The 13,809-nt window shown below is 46.8% G+C and overlaps 1 protein-coding gene across 1 annotated transcript; it reads right to left on the bottom strand.

Moving 5' to 3' along the window:
• Positions 1 to 4,126: 4,126 nt before the first annotated feature.
• Positions 4,127 to 13,257, bottom strand: LOC142497700 (proproteinase E-like). The gene is made up of 8 exons (XM_075605850.1): positions 13,163 to 13,257; positions 11,731 to 11,816; positions 10,068 to 10,165; positions 9,402 to 9,533; positions 7,744 to 7,880; positions 6,742 to 6,884; positions 5,479 to 5,631; positions 4,127 to 4,371 (listed from the first exon to the last, which is right to left on the bottom strand). The coding sequence occupies exons 1-8, from the start codon at positions 13,203 to 13,205 to the stop codon at positions 4,354 to 4,356; spliced, it is 810 nt and encodes a 269-aa protein (XP_075461965.1). The 5' UTR covers positions 13,206 to 13,257; the 3' UTR covers positions 4,127 to 4,353.
• Positions 13,258 to 13,809: the final 552 nt, after the last annotated feature.

Genomic DNA, 13,809 nt, shown 5'->3' with positions numbered 1-13,809 from the left:
TAGCGCAGTATGTATGGACATGGCCTTAGCATTCATGGGCAGAGAGTTCTCTCATGTCAGTAATGACTCATAAAATGTAGGTCTCGATTTAGGCCATCGCTAAGTGTCCCGAACAGTTGCATAAATTTGTATTCATGCAGCCGTCTCTCTTTCGGGGCTCTGAGATTACCTTTGAGTATGGCCACCTTCAGATCGTTCATCTTGTGGCCAGAGTCACTTCGTTTTGTCTTTTTCATATATATATATATATATATATATATATATATATATATATATATATATATATTATATATAATAGCATGTTTTTGTATAGCACTGCTAGTTATACGAAGCACTTTACAGAGACATTTTGCAGGCACAGGTCCCTGCCCCGTGGAGCTTACAAGCTATGTTTTTGGTGCCTGAGGCACAGGGAGATAAAGTGACACCAGGAATTGAACCAAGCTCCCCTACTTCAAACTCTCATTGCCAGTCTATACATTTGGTCGCCCCGGGCGAGTGGATTTAACATCGTGGCGAGCTGTTCGGCGAGTAGATTTTTTGGTGATTTGTCAACCACTGTGTGTGTGTGTGTGTGTGTGTGTGTGTGTGTGTGTGTGTGTGTGTGTGTGTGTGTGTGTGTGTGTGTGTGTGTGTGTGTGTGTGTGTGTGTGTGTGTGTGTGTGTATGTATGTGTGTATGTATGTATGTATATATATATATATATATATATATATATATATATTGCCCCTGGAATATAATAAAATATCCAGCGCAATTGTTTCACTTTCCTTTCTTGCTCCATGTCAAGGCAAATATCCATGTTCAAAACGAATCTTATATACTATATTAGTGAAAGCACTGTATGCCTGGATGTCCGGTGTCCCTAGGGGAAATCTCATTGGTCCCTTGGGCCGCCCGCCCCCGCACACCTCTCATTGGCCTGAGGCGGAGTGACGGGCCACACACACACACACACACACACACACAACACAGCAGCCCTATACACACACACACACACACACACACACACAACACAGCAGCTCTATACACACACACACAACAGCTCTATACACACACACACACACACACACAACACAGCGCTCTATACACACACACACACCCCCTCTGTCCGCCCCCCCCCCCCCCATCACGTGCGCCGCCCTGCACTGGCTCCGGACGGGAAGCGCGGCCCTCCTACCCCAGCCGCTCCCTTACCTCCTCGGCGCTATCACCCGCTCAGGTAAGTCACTGCGCGTCCCGCCTCAGCCTCAGGCACACTGCGCGTCCCGTCTCAGCCTCAGGCACAGTGCGCGTCCCGCCTCAGGCTCAGGCCCACTGCGCGTCCCGCCTCAGCCTCAGGCCCACTGCGCATCCCGCCTCAGGCACAGTGCGCGTCCCGCCTCAGCCTCAGGCCCACTGCGCATGCCGCCTCAGCCTCAGGCCCACTGCGCGTCCCGCCTCAGCTTCAGGCCCACTGCGCGTCCCGCCTCAGCCTCAGGCCCACTGCGCGTCCCGCCTCAGCCTCAGGCCCACACAGGGCGCTTCCTACCGCCGCTCAGCCGGACGGCACATCGGGGGACCAAGCGGGCGCCGGGGGGGGGGGGAGCGCGAGTCTCAGGCCCACACAGGGCGCTTCCTGCCGCCGCCTGCACGCCTCACTCAGCAGGACGGCACATCGGGGGACCAAGCGGCCGCCGGGGGGGGGGGAGCGCGAGTCACAGGGAACGGGGGGGAGGGGGGCGAGCCGCGAGTCACAGGGAATGGGGGGGGGGAGTCACGGGGAACGGGGGGGGGCCACCAGCCGAACCAGCAGGGGGACGGACGCACGGAGGAGGGGGGGAAATGCCCATACATAAATTATGACAATACATATGCCCACTGCTCTCCACCCCCCCCCACTCCCCTTTCCCCCCCCCACTCCCTTTCCCCCCCCCCACTCCCCTTTCCCCATCCCCACTCCCCTTTCCCCATCCCCACTCCCCTTTCCCCGTCCACCACTCCCCTTTCCCCCCCCACTCCCCTTTCCCCCCCCCCACTCCCCTTTCCCCCCCCACTCCCCTTTCCCCCCCCCACTCCCCTTTCCCCCCCACTCCCCTTCCCCCCCCCCACTCCCCTTTCCCACTCCCCTTTCCCCCCCCCACTCCCCTTTACCCCCCCCACTCCCCTTTACCCCCCCCACTCCCCTTTACCCCCCCTCCCCACTCCCCTTTCCCCCCCCCGCTCCCCTTTCTCCCCCCGCCCGCTCCCCTTTCTCCCCCCCCCCCCGCTCCCCTTTCTCCCCCCCCCCGCTCCCCTTTCTCCACCCCCCCGCTCCCCTTTCTTCCCCCCCGCTCCCCTTTCTCCCCCCCCCGCCCCGCTCCCCTTTCTCCCTCCCCCCGCTCCCCTTTCTCCCCCCCCGAAACCTTTACAACAAATACTCACCTATTGTTCCACGATTTATAAATAATACTACCTATTACACATTTACATCCCGGGCAACGCCGGGTCTCTCAGCTAGTAAGAACATAAAAAGTAGAACAATCTGTGAAAGGCAGAAACTAATTGTAAGTAAATATCTATATTTAAGACAGATAGGAGACTAAAATACAATGCACTCATTATGCTCATGTACATTTTATTACCCAGAATCCTTGCCTGCCGTTTCACTTCTGTATGAAGACACTAGGGTGAAGGAAGTTGGCTTTTGAAGCTGATAGAAGACACTAAAGATGGAGGTTTGTTGTTTTTTCCCTAAGTTTCTTGCTGAATAGTGGTAGGCTGCAGTCTAAAATAAATATGGTACAGAGACTTCTGCTTGCCACAAGACGGGCGGGTGGTGGGCTGGTCCAGGAAATAGACCAGGTGCTCTCCTGTGTGCTCTGGAGGGCTCTCCAGCTGGGGTCCCCGGTCAGGTGGGGAGCTAACTCTGAGGGGAGTTCCCTCCACTGGGGCCTCTTGCCCTTGTTTGCTGGTAGTGCCTGTCTTCATATTGTATCAGTGTGGGCAACAAGAGAGTACGGCCTATCCTTGGCATGCCACAGAAACATTACAGAGACATGAGGAGGAGGTGTTCCATTTTAGAGTTGTTACATTTTAATAGTGTCTCCAGTTGTATTTATATCCCCTCAAACCTCTCTCCAAATTATTTAAGGAGAGATTCCTGTGCTGACAAAGGAGCACACCTATGGCACCCTGGGAGATATTCTAATAGCTATGCAAAGTATATATAAATGAGTGACATCCCACACTTCCTACAGTATAAGGCTGTCCATAAGAACTATACTAACTTGACACCAAATGACTGGACTGGTGAGACCCAACAGGATTAGAACCCACAACCTCTGCCACTCTGGGCATCAGCTTTAGCAGATATAAATAATAATGTTATTAAACTGAAACCAATAAGTCTGAAAGGTAGAAATGCTTAACTACTGAATTTACTTTCTGTTGTTATTTACTAACCCAATTTATTAAGGACAAAAAATAATAATATTTCAACATTGCACTTTCAAGTGAACATGATGTGAAAGCACATCCTCGTCAAGGGACATTCTTCTGCGTCGGAGTTGAAGAGGACTTATTACATTTTAATGAAATGTTCTAAATATTATTTCTACAGAGTACTCTCCTGTGTATTTATTTTTTCCAAGGTCATCTGCAAATATTAGATGAGTAAGAATAATAATAATACCACATCAATTTTCCAGGTACGGCACAGCTCATAGGAACGGAAGCATTAGTCATCCCACATGACAATTACCCAATATGATTTAATGGTGTCTTACTCTTTACATCCTGGATTATTCCATCAATATGTTATGTGCTTTTCAAAATCCCTCTAACCCCCAAGCAGATGGATCTCGGGAACACGTGGGTTAAAGTGAACTATTACGGTTGCGATCCCACTTATAAACTAAACAAAAGGACGTTTGTGTAACTGCTATCCGGGAAAATGTATGTACACAATGGCAGCGATTGGGAGGTGTGATGTCTGCTGGTAACATTGTGAACCTTTTTGTGTCGGAAGAGGACCGCAATTTATAATGTTTCCGTTGCAGTCCCCTGTGACTGCAAATGGATGATAGGTTTCATGAAATGCTTTTCAGCAGTGATTTTACTGACATTTAACAATCCCCCTGAGAACAGAAACAAAACAAAAAAGCAATTTCTGATTGCAAACGTATGACTTTATTTGATTCTGCTCCTTTAAGATGATAGCACACCATGTACTGTAGTGCGGTGTTGAAGAGACCACACATGACATGGTTTGTTGCAGTGTGGGACGGCCAGACAATTGAATATAGCTGTAAAGTATCCAGCTGGAAATCCCACACAGTCAGTGCTGCCTCATTTGTTGAAGGTTCACCTGCAGGAGTCATTTCTACCTCTTCTTTAGTTGCCGTGGATGGTCTGAAATGGACAGAGAAATTGCCAGAACTTGAGCACTTGTGTTGTTAGCTGCAGTCCAAGCAATATCCTACATGTGTGTGTGGTTTTTTTTTTAATAAATCAGTTCTGTACTATGAGAAAATACTTGTAGCATTTATTTTAAAAAAATGTTTATAGACATTTTTTATGTATTCTAATGTAACATGCATTTTTGTTTCTATAGCAACCATTTACAAAGTCACATCCCCTTCCTCTTCTGAGACAGGCTCTGGCACACCCCTTTTGCCCTCTATCTAGCAGTGCACCAATTGCATCTAGTGCCTGTCTGGTCACATGATCTTCCACACAGAACTTTGCATCTTGGGTACTCTTCTGCAGCACTGACAGTGATTTAGTGAACCCTCAAACAGAATCTTCGCCGATCGATCACAGGAGAACGGATCGATCGGCAACATAGCTAATCACTTTTCAGTGTGCAGATTGTATTGATGCACATATTGAATGGATTTTTTTTTATTTATTTATTTTTAAATGGCAGCTTTAAGATCTTTCCCTTTGAAATTAGGTTTTTCAGTATACAATTGTGCGGTTAGTATCCAGCAAGTGTGCTGAATCAGGAAAACGATTTTCTTATTGCATACAGATGCCAGAATTGTATATGTCAATCTAAAGGCAAAGTTTATTGAAGTCCCACTGATGTAACTCATTCCTGGGCACGTGGCCTTTCTGACTCAGGAGCACAGTGGCACAGTGGCACAGTGGCACAGTGGCACAGTGGCACAGTTTTTTTTGTCCCAGAACTGTATCACATGTATCAGCAATAAAACGTATTGATTTACTTTGTTACAAATGGTGCAGATTTTGTACCCCAGAATTCCCCAATGTCTTCTGCTCGCTTAAACACGTTGAACTAAGGGAGAGTCGCTACTATGAAGATTTATTCCCAAAGAAAGTAAGTGATATAAACAATATAAGAGCTAAAAACATCCAGAATATAACATTTATTTAAATTCATTCTCAGATTAACTCTTCGGTGCCCGATATGGTAACCTGAGCTTCAATGTTAATAGGGCAGTCATATCCAGACAAATGTCTCCCATCTGTAGATATAATATTACTTATACTTACTGCCTGAATCCATTCATTAAAGGAAGATACACGGGTGAAGACGGTGGGTTTGCTGGTTGCATTGCAGCCCCGGGATGATACAAAGCTGGTAACACCGTGGATATACCACCTGCCATCAGGGGCCTGGCAGTTCAGGGGTCCTCCAGAGTCACCCTGGGAATAGAGATTCAGTGAAGAGGATTGTCCCTGAGAGGAGGAGGCTTGTGTAGTGACACTGAGAGGAGGAGGCTTGTGTAGTGACACTGAGAGGAGGAGGCTTGTGTAGTAATAGTGAGAGGAGGAGGCTTGTGTAGTAATAGTGAGAGGAGGAGGCTTGTGTAGTGATACTGAGAGGAGGAGGCTTGTGTAGTAATAGTGAGAGGAGGAGGCTTGTGTAGTGATACTGAGAGGAGGAGGCTTTTGTAGTGATACTGAGAGGAGGAGTCTTGTGTAGTGACACTGAGAGGAGGAGGCTTTTGTAGTGATACTGAGAGGAGGAGGCTTTTGTAGTGATACTGAGAGGAGGAGGCTTGTGTAGTGACACTGAGAGGAGGAGGCTTGTGTAGTGACACTGAGAGGAGGTGGCTTGTGTAGTTATACTGAGAGGAGTAGGCTTGTGTAGTTATACTGAGAGGAGGAGGCTTGTGTAGTGACACTGAGAGGAGGAGGCTTGTGTAGTGATACTGAGAGGAGGAGGCTTGTGTAGTTATGCTGAGAGGAGGAGGCTTGTGTTGTGATACTGAGAGGAGGAGGCTTGTGTAGTGACACTGAGAGGAGGAGGTTTGTGTAGTGACACTGAGAGGAGGAGGCTTGTGTAGTGACACTGAGAGGAGGAGGCTTGTGTTGTGATATAAAAGCTGTTGTTAGGGTTCGAAGAATAGACACTGTGGGGGAGATTCACTAAGGTGCAACATAGGGGAAAACATCAATTTGTATTGAAGCGGATGGCACTTAATGCAGGACTGCCGTGTGATGACCTATATCTGGGTTTATTAGCATATGGGGCTTATTTTGACAGTCTCTCAGCTGCAAAACTGGGTCAAAAATCAGGATTATATTTAACCAAAGAAAATGATTTCCATTGCAATCGGTCTAATATTTTTCTTTGTAACCGTTTTGCAGCCGGGAGATATGATTTAAATAACTCAACCTGTTTAGAGACCAGTATAACACTGCTTTATAACTCTGACAGGCAGAAACAACAATCCATGGAGCACAGTGACTGGCCTTCCTCTTTCTGCAGGTTGTGCCTTATTACTGTACCTGACAAGGTTTTGCACTCACATTACAGCCAGACTTGATATCCCCTCCAGCGCACACCATGGATTCCTTGACAGTGCTTCCCCACCAGCTCTTCTGGGTGCAGTGAGCATGATCCACAACAGGGAGCAGAGCCTGCTGCAGGATATCGGGCGATGGTCCACCAGCTGCACAGACACAGAGATACAGATAGGCATGTTATGGCAGCACAATATATTGTATGCACACAGGGCTAGATCCCAAAATACTCTGTTATATGTATGTATGTCTTTATTTATATAGCGCCATTAGTGTACATAGCGCTTCACAGCAGTAATACACGTGACAATCATATAAATAACAAATAATACAAATAACAGATCATGGGGATAAGTGCTTCAGATATAAAAGTAACATTGTAGAAGAGGAGTCCCTGCTCTGAAGAGCTTACAATCTAATTGGTGGGGAGAACGTACAAAGACAGTAGGAGGGTGTTCAGGTAAGTGCATCTGCAGGGGGCCGAGCTTTATGTATCGTGTATAGACATCAGGGCTATTAAAATGATGATGCCTAAAATAGTAACATGTCCGTTGTATATGTAATATAGCTGTTAGCTCCCAATAATGTGACGTTGAGAGAGAGTGTGAGTGTGAGAGTTTGCGTGAGTGTGAGAGAGAATTGTGGATCTGGGGCATAATCTATTATTTATTTATTTTGAAGACTTTTAGGTGCAAATTGAAATTAAGCCCCCAAACTGACTGGTTTTTAACAATTTGATGGGGCTTTTGTTATTTTTGTTTTTTAATATATGTATTTTAAAGTTAATGATATGGTTAGCGGGGATTTTACTGGGATTTGTAAGTTTTGCTATGTCTTGTTCCAGAAGACTGTACATTAATTCTCTCTGACACATGTGATGAGGGCACCCTCACAGTGCCAGGCACTTTAATGTATTGGCTGACCACTAATCTTATAGCAAAAATATTTATCCCAAATTGGAACCATGCCATCAAGTCCCAACAATGACAGGCTAAAGTTCATACATACTGTAGAGGCGTCCCCAGCCACTGATATAACATGGGTAATCGTTGGAGAGAAGCTGCCCTGCTGGTGGGAGGCAGCCTAGCTGGACCTCTTTATTTATCTGCACAGTACGCGATAACTTGATCAGGGCGATATCATTCCTGGGGAAGAGAGACCAGCGAGTTAGAGGTCAGTGCTCGGAGATCAAGTCTTAAACCTTCTCTGGTGCCTTCTCCTCTTCACTCCCTCTCTTCTGTTGGGATCCCACACGGCTCTGTCCTTGACCCTCTGATCTTCTCACTCTACACCTCCCCTTCAGGTGAACTACTACAATCTTTTGGCTTTCAGTGCCATCTCTATGCCGATGACACCCAAATGTACCTCTCCTCCCCTGACCTCTTCCCCTTCTCTCCTGTCCAGTGTCACCTACTGTCTCTGTGCAATTTCCTCCCTGATGTCCCACTGTTACCAGAAGCTAAACAGGTCCAAAACAGCAGTAATATTTTTCCCCCTTCCATTGCCACCCCTACACCCAAACGTTCCTTCACTGTCAAGAATAACACAATCTCAACAACTCAAGCCTGGTGTCTAGAGGTCATCTTAGACTCTGATCTCTCCTGCATACCTCACATTCAGTCCCTTATGAAGTCCTGCCATATACACTTCCGAAATATTGCCAGGATATACCCTTTTCTCACTCATGTTGTAACTAAAATCCTAATTCACTCACTCATCCTGTCCCACCTTGACTACAACAACCTTCTCCGAGTTCACATTCCCCTTATCCACCTCTCCCAACTCCAATCCATCCAAAATGCTGCTGCCAGACTCATCTACCTCCCTCACCGCTCCACTTCTGCTGCCCCGCTGCGCAAATCCCTACACTGGTTTCCCATAACCTCCAGAATCATCTTATCCCTCGTCCCCAAATATATACCTAGATGCCCCCGACACTCTGCCTACAACATCCGCCTTTCCTCCTGCCTGATCACTTCCTCTCACTTCTGCCTAAAGGACTTCTCCTGTTCTTTCTGTAATTCTCTACCACGCACCATCAGACTCTCCCCCAGCTTCCAGTCATTAAGCATCTGACTGAAAACTCACCTTTTCAAGGAAGTCTATCTAGTACACCCCTAACCCCCTCCCTGCCAACCCTATTGGTCCAAGCTGTGTGTCAAGACCAACATCCACACCCATCAAACCTGATTGAGGATAGCTGTGCGGCTGGACCGTACTCCACCCTGAGGCATACTCATACTATCCTTTTGCTTCAACATTGTCCCTCATTCCTACTACACTGTAAGCTCTCAGGAGCAGGGCCCTTATTATCTTCTGTATCTGTGCATGTTTGTCCTTACCTGTATGTAACTCTGTTTATGTAATGATCAAATCTCCGTACCGCCATTGTACCACACCGCGGAATATGTTGGTACTTTACAAATAAACAATACTAATAATAATAATAAACTGGCTGTGGATACAAATAAGTAATGTTAATGCCCTGTCCTCTAACAGCATCGGTTTCTGTGTTTAAAAGGCTTTTGTCATAAATAAATAATTATCAAGATATTATTTGTAGTATGCATTCCTTACGTCTGCTCTCACCATCACTGAGCTGACCTGCTATAGGCATCATAAGTATCCCTATAGTAAGTTACACAGTGATTATGAAAGGTACCTACCCGCAAGCAACACAAGAATCGTCCCACTTTGGGTGGACAAAAATGTCTTTGGGGTTGACAGGAATGATCTGTTCTGCTCCTTCCTTCACACTTCGGTCATATTCTCCCACGACCACCTGATATGTCCGGGCGCTGTGACAGGGGAATGTGGATGATGATGTCCAGGTTTTAACAACGCATGAATGGAGAAGACTTCAGATGGTATCGCAAATAGATATAAATATAAATATATATGGATGTCATGTATTGTATAGTTAGATGAAAAAGAGACTCTCCTTTGTGTGAAAATGCTGCATGTTTGTAGTAATAATCCCCTTCCCTTAACCCAGGGGGGCTCAACTCCAGTCCTCAAGACCCTCCCTCCCACCCCCCCACCCCCAACAGGTCAGGTTTTGAGGATATCCCAACTTCAGCACAGGTGACTCAATCAGTGGCTCAGTCAAAGACTGTGCCACCTCTACTGAAGCAGGGACTGATTGAGCCACTTGTGATGAAGCAGGGACTCATTCAGCCACCTGTGCTGAAGCAGGGACTCATTGAGCCACCTGTGCTGAAGCTGGGATATCCACAACACCTGACCTGTTGGGGGGCTCTTGAGGAGTGGAGTTGAGCGCCCCTGCCTTAATCAGTTTGCACTGAGAGTAAGAGTATGAGTAGCAGGCTTACGAGATGCAGTGTCCAGCTGTCATGACCCAGTTCCCAGCGATGAGACTCCCACCACAAGTATGACGGAATTCGTCCCCGCTCTTGTACTGCAACGATATCTAAGGGAAAGAAAGTCGGACACGGTCGGGCACACTGACATCATCTGGTTTATTCCCTGTTGAGCAGATCAAATCTGAGAAATTCATTCGGTTGCTACTGTAAATGTTGCCAGTTTTTCCTCTGCGACATTGCCAGAATCCGCTCTACAAATAAAACTGTACTGCCTGCCCTTACTGTTCCGACTGGACTATTGTCACCCTCTCCACTCTTCCCTTTGTATATTATCTCCCTGTACCGCTCTAGGACATTTGGCTGTGGACGTTTAGCCGCTGCTCACCTTGCCGATGGGACCTCTCGCTGCCGGCCGCTTCGTCGCTAGTGTAAGTCCCTAACCTTGTCCTAAAAACCCCTAATATTATAACCTCTAATACTAGCGCTACCCTCTACCCTAAAAACCTTAACCCTTTACCATAAAACCCTTTACTCTAAACACTTTACCCTAAAATCCTACCCTTAAACCTTAACCTCTTACCCTAATCCCCTACCCCAAAAAGCTTAACTTTCCCTAAACCCCTTACCTTCAACCCCTACCCTAAAAATGTAACCCTTTACCCTAAAACACCTATCCTTACCCCCTACCCTAACCGCTAAATCTACCCTTAAATTAATTTACTGTTGCGAGGCGGCCGGTGGCGGAGCAGCTGCGGGGGAGGGTCCCCCCTAGGCGAGATGGCCGTGACTAAACGCCCCTTTCCGCCCCATACTATGTTGCTTATTTTGTAAAGCATTGCGCACATTGGTGGCGCAATGTAAATAAACATACACGTGCAGAGGTCGCAGATATCACTAACCCTGTGAATATGGAATAACTCAACAAATAAGGCTGTAAATATTCCACATTGTTTTCAGGGGCGTTCGCGGTAAAACTTGCAATAATAGAGCGGTGGCATTAACACATTGGCTAGATCTTGGTAATCACTGTCATTTTCATGGCTCAACCAAAGCAGCAGCAGCAGCAGCAGCAGCAGCAGCCCACGCGCTCTTGTCACTGGGATTCCTCACCTTCCCTGAACCTGCATCAGGTTGAATTAGTTACAGTAAGACACAGGAACATGAAACTACTGATAGTAAAGCTGCAGAAAACTAATCAGGATCTTCTGTAAGGACGTTATGCAGAGTGAAGCAGGGGGTCTCCAGAGCATTTCAGCCTCAGGGACCCTCTGCTTCCCGAGATACTTACTTCCGTAGGGGGTTCCGATAGCAGCTCTGGCTGGGCTATGTGGGGCTATTTAAATGGTGGCTTAAATGTCGCTCATCAGGCGGGCCAATACGAAGCCATGATGTCTTCCCATGTAACATCCTATCGGCCAGTGTGGCCAAGACATTTTAACCTGCAAAGCTGCTACCAGCACCCCCTACAGAGGTATGTGGCTTAGGGAACAGAGGGGTAATTGCGGCTGAAATTAATGGGGTTCAGCTCCCAGAGACTCCCTGCTTCCCGCCTAAGGGTGGGGGGGGGAATTGGGGGGAGCATCTGCTCCAGTAAGTTGCCATATATTTAATATCTAACATCCATTGGTGCTAGAAAGAGTTTCATGAACTCAGCAAAAAGTAAGAGTATTACCTGCCAGGGCCAACTGTATGGTGCGGCGTCCTCGCCATTTACCACCCGTGCATTTGGAGCGTAAGAAGGCACTCCACATCCGAAGGCTGCAGATAAAGAAACAGTATCCCAAGAGGTACTAGCAGACATATCCCCAATATCTCCAGTAGGCACGGGCAGATGGAAGCAGGCATTCGGTGGCAGCCATTTTGGCCGGCTTAGGAGCCTTCACCGGAGCCGCCCCACTGCTGGACACTCTGCCGCTGGACACTCAGCCGCTGGCCATTTCACCAATAAGGTAAGTACATTAAGCGGTTTTAGCGGATTGTGTAGGGGGTTAAGGATAGGGGTTTAAGGGTAAGCTGTTAGGATTTTAGGGTAGGGAATTAGGGTAAGGGGCTTAGTGTAAGGGACTTCGGGTAAATCTTAGGGTCAGGTCTGAGGGTAAGGGCGTAGGGTAAGGAGTTTTAGGGTAAGGGTTTAGGATAAAGGGTTTTAATGTAAGGGATTAGGGTAAGGGGTATTAGGGTAAGGGGGGTTTAGGGTAAGGGCTTTGGGTAAAGGATTTTAGGGTAAGGGATTAGGGTAAAGGGTTTTATGGTTAGTGATTAGGATAAGGGGTTTTGGGGTAGGGGATTAGGGTAAGGGGTTTTAGGGTAAGGGGTTAGGATAAAGGGTTTTAGTGTAAAGGATTAGGGTAAGAGCTTTTAGGTTAAGGGGTTTTAGGGTAAAGGGTTTTATAATAAGTGATTAGGGTAAGGGGTTTTGGGGTAGGGGATTAGGGTAAAGGGTTTTAGGGTAAGGAGTGTTAGGGTAAGGTGTTAAGGTTTTTAAGGAAGAGGGTAGCTTTAGAAATAGGGTTTAAGATTAATGGGTTTTAGGGTAAGGGGTACAGTTAGGGGCTTACCTTGGTAGTGAAATGGCCAGCGGAGAGCTGTCCCGTTGGTGAGGGGAGCGGCAGGTAAATGCCGGGGGCGACTTCGTCACGGCAAAACGCCCGAGATCAAATGTCCTAGACTACTAGCAGGCGTATTTCCAATATCTACGTAGTATGTTAGCTATAAGTGATTAGATGTGTTAGGGAGCAGCTATTAATTCTATAATTATACTTAACCACGACTCTGCCGGACGAGCCTGCAACACGTTGCTTACCTCTCTGACAGCAAAGAGTTTCATTGACCTGTTTTGATTCAATCATCTAAGCCAGGGGTGCTCAACTCCAGTCCTCAAGTCCCCCTCAACAGGTCAAGTTTTCAGGATATCCCTGCTTCAGCATAGGTGGGTCTATCAGAGGCTCAGTCTTTGACTGTGCTGAAGCTGGGATATCCTTTTGGGGGATGACCTTTTGGGGGGTGGCTCGAGGACTGGAGTTGAGCTCCCCTGATCTAAGCCCCTATAACAATGTGCAGGAATTGTTTCCTACGCCCTTTCTTGCTGTTTCTTGCTGCCTTACCACCAGCCACCAGCAGAACAGCGATCACCAGTTTCAGCATCATGTCGGAAGGACAAATCCTGCGGCTTCCAGAGCCTTTAATACTCCCCTTTATCACCTTACGCTGGGAACAGAAACCCTTCCAAGGCTCGAAACCAGGTGTGAGGGACGGGAACAGCACAGCTCAGTGCCCAAGGACCTCTTATTTTCTCCACGTGTGACAATTACCTGTGCCCAGAACCTTGGGCACCTTCAGTTAGGTCTGCTCCTGCTTTGGGCTCTGCCAGAGGAAATTGGGCACAAGCTCAAGAGGCCCTTTACTTTCTACAGCTGGCAGAAGTTAATATTTGATAAGGATATAAATATGTAAAAAAAAATAATAGTTTCGACACAGGAAAATTTTTATTTTTTATAAAGACAGGAAAAATCCATATGAAGGTTGCAATACGAGCTTGTAAACAGTGTATATTACAATTTCATTTGCTAAGCATTAAACCTAGTCGACTTGTAATATTGTTCTATAGCAATTTTTGTTTATCTACAAATTACTTGACGTTACACCTTAAACCAACATTACATTTCTCTCCATTTCTTAAATCCTACAAATAGATAGATATTTTTGGATTCTCAACACATTAAACATTGTCTATTCAAGGGGCACACATATT

This window comes from Ascaphus truei, chromosome 6 (genome assembly GCF_040206685.1).
Source record: "Ascaphus truei isolate aAscTru1 chromosome 6, aAscTru1.hap1, whole genome shotgun sequence".
In the NCBI taxonomy this organism is placed as follows: domain Eukaryota; kingdom Metazoa; phylum Chordata; class Amphibia; order Anura; family Ascaphidae; genus Ascaphus; species Ascaphus truei.
This window is presented reverse-complemented; position numbering and strand designations above follow the sequence as displayed.

What these genes read in the sequence shown, in the direction of transcription:
- LOC142497700 (XM_075605850.1), bottom strand. Translation starts at nt 13,205, where the DNA reads ATGATGCTGAAACTGGTGATCGCTGTTCTGCTGGTGGCTGGTG. An exon ending in GATTCTTGTGTTGCTTGCGG is followed by an intron (nt 7,881 to 9,401) that starts GTAGGTACCTTT and finishes TCTCTTCCCCAG; the next exon opens with GAATGATATCGCCCTGATCA. An exon ending in ATATCAAGTCTGGCTGTAAT is followed by an intron (nt 5,632 to 6,741) that starts GTGAGTGCAAAA and finishes CTCTATTCCCAG; the next exon opens with GGTGACTCTGGAGGACCCCT.